This window comes from Mustela nigripes, chromosome 16 (genome assembly GCF_022355385.1).
Source record: "Mustela nigripes isolate SB6536 chromosome 16, MUSNIG.SB6536, whole genome shotgun sequence".
Lineage (NCBI taxonomy): Eukaryota > Metazoa > Chordata > Mammalia > Carnivora > Mustelidae > Mustela > Mustela nigripes.
The window spans coordinates 29,209,456-29,223,410 of record NC_081572.1 but is presented as its reverse complement, the minus strand read 5'-3'; the positions used below and the strand labels follow the sequence as shown (position 1 = coordinate 29,223,410).

General features: G+C 38.1%; 1 protein-coding gene across 3 annotated transcripts in view; it reads right to left on the bottom strand.

The window, feature by feature from the left end:
- Window positions 1–13,955, bottom strand: part of STXBP4 (syntaxin binding protein 4) — a 165,427-nt gene that overhangs the window by 145,318 nt on the left and 6,154 nt on the right. For all 3 annotated transcript variants that reach the window (XM_059379727.1, XM_059379724.1, XM_059379725.1), the window contains 3 exons: window positions 8,454–8,530; window positions 7,880–8,001; window positions 3,751–3,883 (listed from right to left, as the gene is read on the bottom strand). In XM_059379727.1, coding sequence (XP_059235710.1) covers window positions 3,751–3,883; window positions 7,880–7,926 — 180 coding nt within the window. In that variant the 5' untranslated portion in view covers window positions 7,927–8,001; window positions 8,454–8,530. The remainder of the gene's footprint in view (window positions 1–3,750; window positions 3,884–7,879; window positions 8,002–8,453; window positions 8,531–13,955) is intronic.

Genomic DNA, 13,955 nt, shown 5'->3' with positions numbered 1-13,955 from the left:
ATAATCCAATCAAGAAATGGGCAGAGGACATAAACAGGCATTTCTGCAAAGAAGACATCGAGATGACCAACAGACACACGATAAAATGCTCAACATTGCTCGGCATCAGGGAAATGCAAATCAAAACCACAGTGAGATACCACCTCACACCAGTCAGAATGGCTCAAATTAACAAGTCAGGGAATGATAGATGCTGGAGAGGTTGTGGAGAAAGGGGAACCCTCCCATACTGTTGGTGGGAATGGAAGCTGGTGCAACCACTTTGGAAAACAGCATGGAGGTTCCTCAAAAAGTTGAAAATAGAGCTACCCTACAACCCAGCAATCGCACTACTGGGCATTTATGCTAAAGATACGAAGATAGGGGCGCCTGGGTGGCTCAGTGGGTTAAGCTGCTGCCTTCGGCTCAGGTCATGATCTCGGGGTGCTGGGATCGAGTCCCACATTGGGCTCTCTGCTCAGCAGGGAGCCTGCTTCCTCCTCTCTCTCTGCCTGCCTCTCTGCCTACTTGTGATCTCTCTCTGTCAAATAAATAAATAAAATCTTTAAAAAAAATAAAATAAAATAAAGATACGAAGATAGTGGGGCATCTGGGTGGCTCAGTGGGTTAAAGCCTCTGCCTTCGGCTCAGGTCATGATCCCAGGGTCCTGGGATCAAGCCCCGCATCAGGCTCTCTGCTCAGCAGGGAGCCTGCTTCCTCCTCTCTTCCTCTCTTCCTCCTCCAAATAAATAAATAAAATCTTAAAAAAAAAAAAGATACAAATGTAGTGATCCGAAGGGGCATGTGTTCCTGAATGTTTATACTAGCAATGTTCACAATAGCCAAACTACGGAAAGAACCTAGATGTCCATCAACAGATGAATGGATAAAGAAGAGGTAATAGATATATACAATGGAATACTATGCAGCCATCAAAAGAAAAGAAATCTTGCCATTTGCGATGACGTGGATAGAACTAGAGGGTATTATGCTGAGTGAAGTAAGTCCATCAGAGAAAGACAATTATCATACGATCTCCCTAATATGAGAAAGTTGAGAGACAATGTGGGGGAGCTTGGGGGATAAGAAAAGAATAAATGAAACAAGATGGGATCTGGAGGGAGACAAACCATAAGAGACTCTTAATCTCACAAAACAATCTGAGATTTGCCAGGGGGATCGGGGGAGGGAGAGGGTGGTTGGGTTATGGACACTGGGGAAGATATGTGCTATGGTGAGTGCTGTGAAGTGTGTAAACCTGGCGATTCACAGACCTGTACCCTTAGGGCTAATAAACATTATATGTTAATAAAACATAAAAAAATTTTTTTAAAGAAGTTAAAAAATATAAAAAGATAAAATGTGAATGAGACAGGAAAAAACAATAAGTGTAAGCATCGCAAGCCTTTAACGTTACCGTCTCCACCTTTCTCTGTTTTAGCTGTTTTCTTCCTTTGAACTTGACCAGATACTGTCAAGGAACATTAATAACTCTGTGCTGCTCTCTAGTGGTAAATACAGAATATAGTTTGTAAGTGACTGCTTTTTGAGACCCTTACAGTGAAATTCTAAGAAAAACCAAAAGAAAGTATTTAAGTGTACTTTTCAGTCTGTTACCACTGATAACAGATGAAGAGTCACTCAGCACCCTATTATCAATTTATTATTTAACTACAAATATTTTTCATGGGAATAAAAAGCACAAACTGACACTTAACATACAGCAAATTTTTAATCATTTATTAGATACCATGATCTGTAACTGCATTATACGAAGTGTGGTTTAGGGACTACCATGGCTACGGTAAACATACACACACACTCACACACACACATCCCTCAACTAAAGTAGTCCTAAATATCTCAATTCTTACAAGACTAATTTCATTTCTTGTTTGATTTTGTTCAAATTTAGTATTTAAGTATACTTTTATTTGGTTAATAATTTAAATTCAATAGCTAAAATTTATATTATAATATCCTAAATTTATTGTATAATACTTACAACATGGTAAGTGTATCCTATTATTTCAACAAACTTGAAACAATTGAAATAATTTCTATTATTTTGCAAATCAATGATGAAGTTAATTTTTTTTCCTAACAAGGAAAAAAAAATGCAGTTGACTAGATAAAATGCTGGCTAAACAAGCATCTAGGATAAGGGTCGGGTAAGCACAAGACTATAAATCTAACCGAAACAAATAAGAGAAAAACAACAATATGAACAAACTTAGAAGGATCCTTTCTCATGCTATATACCTTGACATTAATACAGTATTTTATTAAATTCTTTATATCCTATTTCTCTCTAGAAAGGACTGGAGGCAATTTTCAACAATAGATATATAGAATCACATTAGTAAAACAGAAATGGCAAATAAAATTCAAGAGAAATGAAAATGCAAACATAGTTAACTAGTTTCTTTTTTTTTTTTAAGATTTTATTTATTTATTTGACAGAGATCACAAGTAGGTAGAGAGGCAGGCAGAGAGATGGATAGGAAAGCAGGCTCCTCGCTGAGCAGGGAGCCCGATCCGGGGCTCGATCCCAGGACCCTGGGATCATGACCTGAGCCAAAGGCAGAGGCTTTAACCCACTAAGTCACCCAGGTGCCCCTATTAGTTTCTTAAGTTGCTGATATTGTGCTTCAGATTTGGAGCTGAGCTTCCTAGCAATCAGAGCAAAAAAGAAATCACGATTTACATTATTTCTTTTTCTTTTTATTGTTTTTTTTTTTTTTTTTTTTAATTTATCAGAGAGAGAGGGGGAGAGAGCGAGCACAAGCAGACAGAATGGCAGGCAGAGGCAGAGGGAGAAGCAGGCTCCCTGCTGAGCAAGGAGCCCGATGTGGGACTCCATCCCAGGACGCTGGGATCATGACCTGAGCCGAAAGCAGCTGCTTAACCAACTGAGCCACTCAGGCGTCCCACGATTTACATTATTTCTTACAGCAAATAGGAGAGTAAGGCTTTTTAATCCCCCACCCCACCCTGAAAAAAAGTATGTTCTGGTCTTAATTCTAAATTTAATTTATCATGTGGGCAACTAACAAGTGATATAATTAACAAACTCAACAAGAATTATTGCAAATTCAGAAATGAGCAGATTTTTATATGCTGAGTTTGCTTGTTTGTTTTGCACTTAGGAGAGGCTAAATGAATGTAGCTCGAGTTTAAACGATCCGACTTAATTCAAACTCTCAGAGCAGTGGAGAGAGAACATGTCTTCAAAAACAATTTCTCTCAACCAGAGAAAGTTAAACAGCCCATAATTAAAAATATGTAACCTTGGGGCATGTCAGTGGCTCAATCAGTTGAACATCTGACTCTTGGTTTCAGCCCAGCTCGTGATCTCAGGGTCCGGAAATGGAGCCCAGGGCTGGGGTCTGTGCTCAGTGCAGCACCAGCTTGTCCATCTCCCTCTGCGCCTCTCCCTGCTCTTTCTCAAATGAAATCAAATCAAGTCAAATAAATAAGTAAATAAATAAACAAATTCCCTTAATAAATAAATAAATATATATATATATATATCTCCTCTTAAAAGAGCCTGAAATCTATTAGTTTCCTATTTATTTCCTACTCACTCATTAGGTTAAAGCTCTTTGAAGGTAAAGGCCTATTTTCCAGTTCTTGTAGGATCTCTCACTGAGAATTGGTCACAGTGGCGTCCAGTTAATACTAAAAATTTACTGATGTAGTAGGAAACCAAACCTCACCACTGGTGGTCTGGGTTTTTTTGTGAAGTGTTATTCTACTTTCATTTTTACCTTATAACAGTCTCCTCCAGGAATGATTTCTTGAATATATACCAAGGGACCTTCATTCCGGTTAATTCCTCCTAGGATCTTCAGACCAAGGCCTGTTTCCTTGGTAACTGTAATCATCTGAAAGGCAGGATCCCTAAGATAAAGTAAATTAGCATTCACAGGTTAGCCTAGAGATCTGTGCCTACTTTCTCTTTAAACTACGTGCTAAATCACATTCTTAAGATTAGATAACCCGAAATACTCAGTATATACTAGCAATGACATTTAGAAAAGTATGGTGATAGAAAAACAATCAAATGAATTCTGTTACCTCTATTATTTATTTATTTTTCTATAAAAACAAACCATAGAAGAAATCACAGCTATAATGCTTATTTCTTTGGAGCAGAACAAAGAAAAATACCTTCAACATTGGACTTAAATAAATGTAAAGATGTATTGAAGGTAACTGAAGAGATGTATTTTTAGCTGACTTTTAGACTACACTAAGGGATTCCAAAATTAAAGATTTTAGTGAGTTAGGTTAAGTGACTTTTTAAAAGACATGTCTGTCTTTTAAAGCAAAATAAATCTGACCTCCGCTTGAATCTCAAAGAGAAAAGTTTATCTTTTTAATTTAGGAAGAGTGTTTTCTCATAGAAAGCATGTGCTCCACCCATAATTTCCATCAGACATAAGAGCAATGCCATCAGAAAAGAAGGAACTGTCAAAAGAATTCTGCAAAAGGTATACCCCCAAGTTGTGCTTCTGAACTCTCTAGTAAGAGAGGAAACTTGTGCCGGTCTGAGAGAGCTTGAACAGAGTTTGAAATAAGGCTTAGGGCTGCCTGCTTTCCTCTGATGTACTGGGTACTGTGCTAAGAATATACACACATTATGCCATCCAACTTAGTATTTATACAACTCCAAAAATTATTACCCTCATTATTCTAAAAACACCAAAATCGAGGAAGGTTAACTTGGTGGTCTAAGGTTATGATGCTGGAGAACAGCAATGGAAACCCAGTTTGTCTTACTCCAGAGGGAAAATGTGGTGTTAAGATCTCTTTGGTTGCTGTATTAAAGCCATTGTTGAATTACAGGACTTTCAGCTATTTTCAAACATATCAAAAAACTGAAACTGCTATTAAAAAAGAGTTGCCTCATATCTTACATATGATTATAGCTTTCAGAAAAGACTTTCTTAGCTTCTGCCATAGAAATTCTAACTATATCTTTACAAAAGTGTGTATTTAAAAGTTAAATCATAAAAAAATAGAATGAAAGAAATTAAAATATATTTTTAAAAAACCCAAACCCTTACAAACCTCCCTGCTTTTGAATATTTTGCTCTCTTTGGAGGACAGCCTCCAAGGTTGCATTATACTGAATCAGGCTCTAATGTTGGATGGCCTATCTGGTTACTAGGGCAACAGTCAATTAGCTAGGAAAAGAGGCAGCTGGGATTGGATCCACAATGTTTCACTGTTACAGATTTCAGAAGCTCAGCCCACTCTTGATGGAATATTAAATTGTATGGGCATAACGGAGTGAAACCTAGAAATGAGAGAGTGGAACGGGAAAGGGAATTAAAGGACCTTATTCAGTGCCTCCCATAACCTCTTAAACCGTCTAAATGTGGGTTTCCTTCAATGGGAACAGCATATAATCTCCACCATATATTATTGTTTCAGTAAAGGGTCCCTCCTTTTCTAATACCAACAGAGTATCTGTATTTCATATAGCATTTACTTGCTAGGACCTTATTTTAAAACCCCCTTATGTTAAGAATTTATATTATTCACTTTTTTTGTCTATTAAAAATAGTTTTGCTGCTCAATGTTAATCACAGAGAACTGCAAGTAAAAACCAGGCAAAGATATTAGATCAACATAAACTTAAAACTGAAAATGTACTCAGATGGTAAGGATACAGGAAAGAGTACTCTTGTACACTGCTGATAGGAATGCAAAATGGCATAACTCCTAACGAGATAATTTGGTAATCTCTAAATTTACCTTCTGAACCAGAAATTCCATTTCTAGGAATTCATCCCAAAGATACTCTGGCATAAAATACAAAATAGCTTGTCTACAGGGTTATTTATTTTGACATAATTTGTAATCTCTAAAATTTGCAAACAATGGATGTCCATCAATAAGGTACTGACTGATGGCACCTGGGTGGCTCATTCGGTTAAGTGTCTGCCTTCCGCTCAGGTCTTGATCTCACGATCCTGGGATCAAGCCCCTCATTGGGCTCCCTGCTCAGCGGGGAGCCTATTTCTCCCTCTCTCTCTGCCATTCTCCCTGATTATACTCTTTCACTCTCTGTCAAATAAATAAATAAAATCTTAAAAAAATATTAAAAAAAAAATAAGGTACTGGCTCAATAAATTATGGTACATTCATAGGATAGAATCTACACAGTTATAACAAGGTACAATAAAGACATTTACAGACTGATAAGATCAACAGGATATAATTTAAGTTAAAAAAAAAAAAAGGCAAGAACGGGACACCTGGGTGGCTCAGTGGATTAAGCCGCTGCCTTCGGCTCGGGTCATTATCTCAGTGTCCTGGGATTGAGCCCCGCATCGGGCTCTTTGCTCAGCGGGGAGCCTGCTTCTCTCTCTCTCTCTCTGCCTGACTCTCTGCCTACTTGTGATCTCTCTTTGTGTCAAATATATAAATAAAATCTTAAAAAAAAAAAAGGCAAGATCAAAAAGTATAACTATCTTTTTTTAAGAATATGCTGGCATAGGGCACCTGGGTAGCTCAGTGGGTTAAGCCTCTGCCTTTGGCTCAGGTCATGATCTCAGGGTCCTGGGATGGAGCCCTGCATCGGGCTCTCTGTTCAGGGGAAGACTGCTTCTCCCCTCTCCCCTCTCTGCCTGCCTGTGATCTCTTTCTCTGTCAAATGAATAAATAAAATCTTAAAAAAAAAAAAAAAAAAGAATATGCTGGCAACTGGAACCTAAGAGACGGAACCAAAATATCTGGGGCCATCTTGCCTCAGTCAAAGGATTCTTTCCCATTGGCTCGATTTTGCCTTGGGTAGTTGGACAAAACTTTGTGCTATCCCAGAAAGTCAAACTGTTCAGCACCAGGGCATCGAGCTCTGTGCATGGAGTTCTTTCCATACCACATAGATGGGCCTGGAGTCTAGAGTTTTCCAGTGCTCTCAGGAGGAAGTGTCAGAGAAAGACATCCTGAATTTAACTGGCTTGATACTCATCTCCAGGGAAGACCTGTGAGCCTGAGCTGAAGGACTGGTGTGCACTTGTTTAGTGTTATATACACACATATAATAACATGCATATATATTTATATGTATTTGCTTATATAGAAGAAGCATTGAAAAGGAACTAAGAATAAAAATGGTTATTTATAGGAAGAATGAAGTCACAGAGTGAATGAAGGCTGACTTCTTCATGACTTCTCTGAATATACCTTGTTATATGTGTGTTACATGTTTGCATGTCTGCATGCCCTTTGGAATGTGACTTTACTGTTCCTTCCATTAAAATGTAAAGTCTACATCTCTACCCTTTAAATTTGGACTTGGCTATCTGAATTGCTTCAGTCAGTGGTACACAAGCAAATGTGAGGGAAACAGACATTTGAAAAACACTTGGGTGTGTTGCTTGGAACCATTCTGCCATCATGTGAAAGAGCCTGACCTAGCCTCCTAGAGCATGAGATCAGGTTCAAAGAGACATCAGTCTAGCCTTTCCAGATGAGGCACCAACACATGTGAATGGGGCCATCTTACACTTTGGGTACATACCACAAGAACTGCTCAGCCAAACTTCAAATTATGAGAAAGAATAAATGCTTTTAGGGTGATTTGTTACTCAGCAAAAATTAATCTCTCATTATTTTTATAATGGGATCATAAAATATTTTAGATATTTGAAAAAAATCAGATCAAAAATTTAAAAAAGCATTTTCTACAAAGAATTATAAAAAAGAATGCAGAATTTATCCCATACACTGATTTACATTAGAAGGTAATTATTGATCGACTTCTTATTATGCTACCTTAAACCACAATTAACTATATAAAATTTTCAATCAGAAGCTCATTAACATTCCACATATTTCAAACTAGGACAGCTCAAAACAAAGTAAATTTAATTTAAAAATTACTTTTCAAGTAGATTGGATGATTCCACAGCAGATGTATTTTTATTCATGATTTTACCACAGGAGCCTTGGATTTAACTAGGCAAATGAAGATATTGATGAAGAGTCTAGAAATTCTTCTTTTCCTAAGAATGCAGAAGTAGAAAAGAAATGTTCACATCTTTAGAGTAGTCAAATTCAATGTCAACTTTGCATAGAACATCATATACATGTATATACATGTGAGGTATATTTTATATATTCTGAAGTATGGCACTTCAGTCAATGCTGATAATGTCTGAGAAATACAAAGACAGTTCAAGAAACAGACAGATAGATATAGCTATAGGACCACATCCACATGATTATCTGTATCTATATAAAATCTACCTTTTCTGGCAGAGGTGAATAACATAGCTAAGCTTCAGATAACTATTATAGCGTCCACCGTTAATACACTTAAAAATCGCATAATAATAAAAGACTGTGACAAATATCTCTTATAATCACAAGGCTAAAAAGTTTATAGTCAGAATGTGTGTAAAATAATTATACAATATATCCTTGAAGGAAAAAAAAGAAATTCTTATCATCTTACCAGCTATCTTGAGGGACTTCCTGCAGATCTTATATTACTTTGATGCATATTATGCCATAAGCTTCTTAAATACTTTCCTATGAAAAGAAAAAATATATATATGATTTTAATGTCGCATATACAGCTCCACTGTGAACAGTAAAGAGAATGGTATAGTTTCACTGCACTAAAAAAGTTGTATTTGAATAGACCTTTACCTCTCTACATAAAAAATATGAATAAAGTACAGAAACTTTAGAGACATTAAGAACATTTAGCATAACCCTCTTATTAAAGAAATGAATAACTAGATTCAGAAATTGTGTGCTATTCCCCACACAAATGAGAAACAGAGGAAATAGTCAGTGGTTGTTTTTCTAGCTAGCGCTGAGGCTTCAGAGCCTAGAGCATGGACCTTGACATCAGAGACACCTGGACTCCAATTTGAGCTTCTAGGCTTCTCCAAGCCGTGGTTTCTTCATAGGTACTGTAACTACCTTGACTGTAGTGATGGTTTTACAAATGCGTAAACATGTTAAAACTTACCAGATCTTCTAAGGATAAATATGTACTGTTTGCTATAAATCAGTTATATCTTGGGGCACCAGGGTGGCTCAGTTGGATGAGTGTCCAACTCTTGATTTCGGCTCAGGTCATGATCTCAGGGTTGTGATATCAAGCCCTGCATGGGATTCCATGCTGAGCATGGAACCTGCTTAAGAGTCTTTCCTTCTACTCCTCCCTACTTCCCTTGCAGGTGCACACACTCTCTCTAAAAAAAAAAAAAAATAATAATAATAATAAAATACACAAAAATAAATCATATCTTAAGAAAGCAAAATTTTTTTTAAAAATGTGATTTTCATTTAAAATTGGCAGAATGGGGGGTGGTGCCCGGGTGGCTCAGTGGGCTAAAGCCTCTGCCTTCAGCTCAGGTCATGATCCCGGGGTAGTGGGATCGAGCCCTCCATGGGGCTCTCTGCTCAGCAGGGAGCCTGATTCCTCATCTCTCTCTGCCTGCCTCTCTGCCTACTTGTGATCTCTGTCTGTCAAATAAATTAAAAAAATTAAATAAAATCTTTGAAGTTGCCAGAATGGAAAGGGGCTGGGGGGATGGACAAAATAGGTGAAGGGAAGTGGAGGTACAGGCTCCCAGTTACAGAGTAAGTCATAAAGAGCCCACTTTATAAGTATAAATTCGTAACATTCATGAATAAATGGGAGAACCATCATGTAAAATGTTTGACAAATTTCTGGAAGACCAAAAAAGGATGATGAGATGGTAACTCATCAAGAAGGACCACAGAAGCTGAAAGCTAGGGGCAAGGCCTCCTAAACACTTTTTTTTTTCTTTCCTTTTTATTTTAGAAAAAGAATGTGCATGAGAGCAGGGGAGTGGAGTGGGGAGCAGACAGAGAAGGAGGGAGACGATCTTAAGTAGGTTCCATGCCCCGCACGTAGCCTCATGTGGGGGCTCCCTCTCACAACACCGAGATCATGACCTGAGCCAAAATCAAAAGTCAGACACTTAACCAACTGGGCCACCCAGGTGCCCTGACTTCTTAAACATCTGTGAGCTGGAGCCCAGAGAGAGAAAATGGGAATATGTGTACGGTGTACTGGGTGAACAGAGGGGTCTAAGCTACTGCAGGGAAATCAATAACTCACCACACCAGTAACTGATTCAAAGCAAAATTCTGCCTCAAAATGCAGGAAGGAACCTGTCTTGCAGAATTCCAGAGAGGCCGAGGACTAACAAACCCAAAGTTCTAAGGAGAGCAAAACTAAGGCACAGAACTATAATCAAGGCAATCATCCCAGCTCTTCTCTAACTATTAAATGAGGAAGAAATCACAGATTCTGCTGTAAATCATTTGAATGGTCCTCTGGGAACCCAACATAGTGTTGTTCCACTGGCCTGAATGTTAAAATTCTGCTTCAACTTTCACAGTCTCTGTGGTAGCAAGCAACGGGAACAGGGGAAGCATGCAGATGAAAAGTGGCAGAGAAATGAAGCCAAAGTGAGTAAGATCCCCATCTAGTGGTAATTTTTCCTAACTGGACATAGAGTCCTCAAGTGATGAAACCTAACCTGGGTCTAATAGATATATCGTGGCTAAACTGTACATCAGATTTCATATAAGGTCAAACTTAACAAGGCATTTTAAAATATTACAATGAAATTTAAGTGTTTAAATTACTTCATTCCCTTAACATGCCTGACAGTGTCTTGAGTGCTGGAGGTGAGATTAAAAATCAAAGTCTGTTCCCAGAGAATAGTCAAGTAAACAGACATCAGGAAGGTGCTAAGTGCTCTGACAGTGGTGTGCGCAGAAGCGCTCTGAAAGCACTGATGAAGGCCACTCACCCAGAATGGAATCATCATTAAGCATCAATGCGGCCAGGCACTGTGTTAGAAGATTTTACCCTCCCTCAAAGGAGCCCCACAAGGCAGGTATTATTACATATTTATATTCATATAAATGAAAGGTATTTTCATAAATAAAAACCTCGTCATGGAGAAGCTATGTGACTTGTCCATGACCATAAGGCTAAGCAGTTTTATTTATTTTTCTTATTTTTAATTTTTTTTGAAGATTTTATTTATTTATTTGACACAGAGAGAGACAGCACAAGTAGGCAGAGCATCAGGTTGAGAGAGAGGGAGAAGCGGGCTCTCCAATGTGTGGGGAGCCCAAGGCAGGCCTCTATCCCAGGGCCCTGGGATCATGACCTGAGCCGAAGGCAGCTGCTTAACTGACTTGAGCCACCCAGGCACCCCAACAATTTTAAAGATTTTATTTATTTGACAGACAGAGATCACAAGTAGGCAGAGAGGCAGGCAGAGAGAGAGGAGGAAGCAGGCTCCCTGCTGAGCAGGGGCTCAATCCCAGGACCCTGGGATCACCTGGGATCATAACCTGAACTGAAGGCAGAGGCTTTAACCCACTGAGCCATCCAGGCGCCCCAACCCCAACAATTTTAAAGTGCAATGTGAATCCAGTTCTCTCAAGCTCCAAACCCAACCTTTTTCCACTACAGCATGCTGAGAAACTGATTTATGTGGGAAAACATTCTCTGAAAATATAGGATGAGAGAGTATTAAGTACTAGTAGGCTGTCTGGAGGTGGAGATGATACTGTTGATTAAACTAACAGATATTGGGCACCTGGGTGGCTCAGTGGGTTAAAGCCTCTGCCTTCAGCTCAGGTCATGATCCCAGGGTTCTGGGATTGAGCCCTGCATCCGGGCTCTCAGCTCAGCAGGCTTCCTTTCCTCTCTCTCTGCCTGCCTCTCTGCCTAATAAATAAATAAAATCTAAAAAACAAAAAAACAAAAAACTAACAGAAATGGGCTTAATTTTATCCATCCAAACAGCAGGCTTTTTTTTTTTTTTTTAAATAAGCCAGGTATTCACTGTTGTATCTTTAAACCTTAAATGAGTAAATAAATAAAATGCCATAAAATGCCTTTCCTTTCCCTCTCTTTTATTTATTCCCTATTCTTTCCTTTACAGAAGCTAGCAAGCCCCTCACCCAAAAGGGGTTCTGTGTTACAAACACACAGACAGACCGACACAAACACACACCAAACTTCACATTATTAATGAATGACACAGAGGGAAAACATCTATTCTTTTACAAGAAATATGCCCATTCAAGGAAAATATACTGTTTTTCTAGTTTAATGACTCATAAGGGGGAAAACGTGAGGTCAGCAAGAACAGAGAAAGTGGAACACTGAAGGAAAAAATTCTTGTTTCATACAATAAATCTATTCCAGAAAACTTAGAGCTTTACTTTGATTAAAAGTTTAAATTCTATATCATTAGAAAGCTCATTAGATAAAAAACCCGCCCATCATGCATATGTTTGAATAACACTTAATAATTTATATTCCCCAAGAGATGGCATTCAATACTTTCTAAAACTGGTTCTTTTTACCAGACCAAAAATAGAGAAAATAAAAGGAAAGGGATAAAAACATCTGGCAGAAAAGATGGTAAACATTGACTTGATGAAATTACAGTATTGAATGAATAGTCATAATATTGATAGTGAAACAGTATATCTTTTTAGTCTTTTAAAAATAGCTAATACATTCCAATGAGGTATATGTAATGGATGTATATATCCATCTTAACTATCTCCACACCATTTCCACACACTTAAGTACTCACTGTTTGTGTTTCTTGTGAATACTTTAAGTCCTTTATGCATAAACAAATATGAATACATATTGACTCCTTTGCTTTTGTTTCGACTAAGAAAGTAGGTTAGAGCCAGAACAAAGCATCTAGCTGTTCATGCTGAGCACTGTACAACCCCGAGGGTATGGGTCATATACATGATATAAACAGGTCCTCTGGTATTTTTTTTTTAATTAATGTACAACCTGGAATTATTTCCGTATTTTTGCATAGCATCCTAATTCTTTTTTATTTTTCTTTCTTAAGAGGGAGAATCTTAAGCAGGCTCCATGCCCAGATGTAGGGCTTTATCTCACAACCCTGAGATCTTGACCTGATCTCAAATCAAGAGTTGAACACTTAACTGACCAAGCCCAGGCAACTCCCCCAATTCTTATTTTTCATAGTGGCATGCATTCCATTTAATGGATGGACCATATTTATTTATTCCCTTATTGATAGATACTTAAATTGTTTCTCATTTTTTGCTATTATAAACATGCTGTAATGAAACCCTATATATAGATCATATTGAATGTGTACAAATTGATCTGTGTGACAAATTCACAAAAACAGATTATCAGCATTTACGCACACTTGATATTTTGACTGACATTGCCAAACTGCCCCCAATCATCAAATGCCCTAATTTACCATCCCTCCAATAATAGTGCCTGATACTCCCAATTCTCAGCCACATGGTTTATTACATAATTATTGGATTTTTTTTTTGACAATCTTAATGATAAAAGCTGGGGCGCCTGGGTGGCTCAGTTGGTTAAGCAACCGCCTTCGGCTCAGGTCACGGTCCCTGAGTCCTGGGATCGAGTCCCGCATCAGGCTCCCAGCTCCATGGGGAGTCTGCTTCTCCCTCTGACCTTCTCGCCTCTCATGCTCTCTCTCACTGTCTCTCAAATAAATAAATAAAAATCTTAAAAAAAAAAAGAATTTGTTAATGATAAAAGCGGGATCTTAAGGTCTTAAGTCTGATGGGGCTGAACATTTGTTTTTATGTTTTAAGAACCATTTATATTTATACTTTTCTCGTCTAGGTATTTTAATCTTTTTGTTGTTTATTTAATGCCTTTAAAACATCTATTATTTACATCAAGGTATCTAACAAGCTGCGTAGTTAAGGAACTCTAATGCCATTTAGTTGTTTTTCTAAAGTGAAAATGAACCAGAAGTAAAGGGAAGAAACACAAGGTGTGGCAACAAAGGACAGAAATGTGGACTTACTACTAAACCCAAGCAGTCCCTTCATCATCATCATCATCATCACCAGCACCAGCACCACCACCACCACCACCACCCGGGGCATGGAGCCTGCTGAA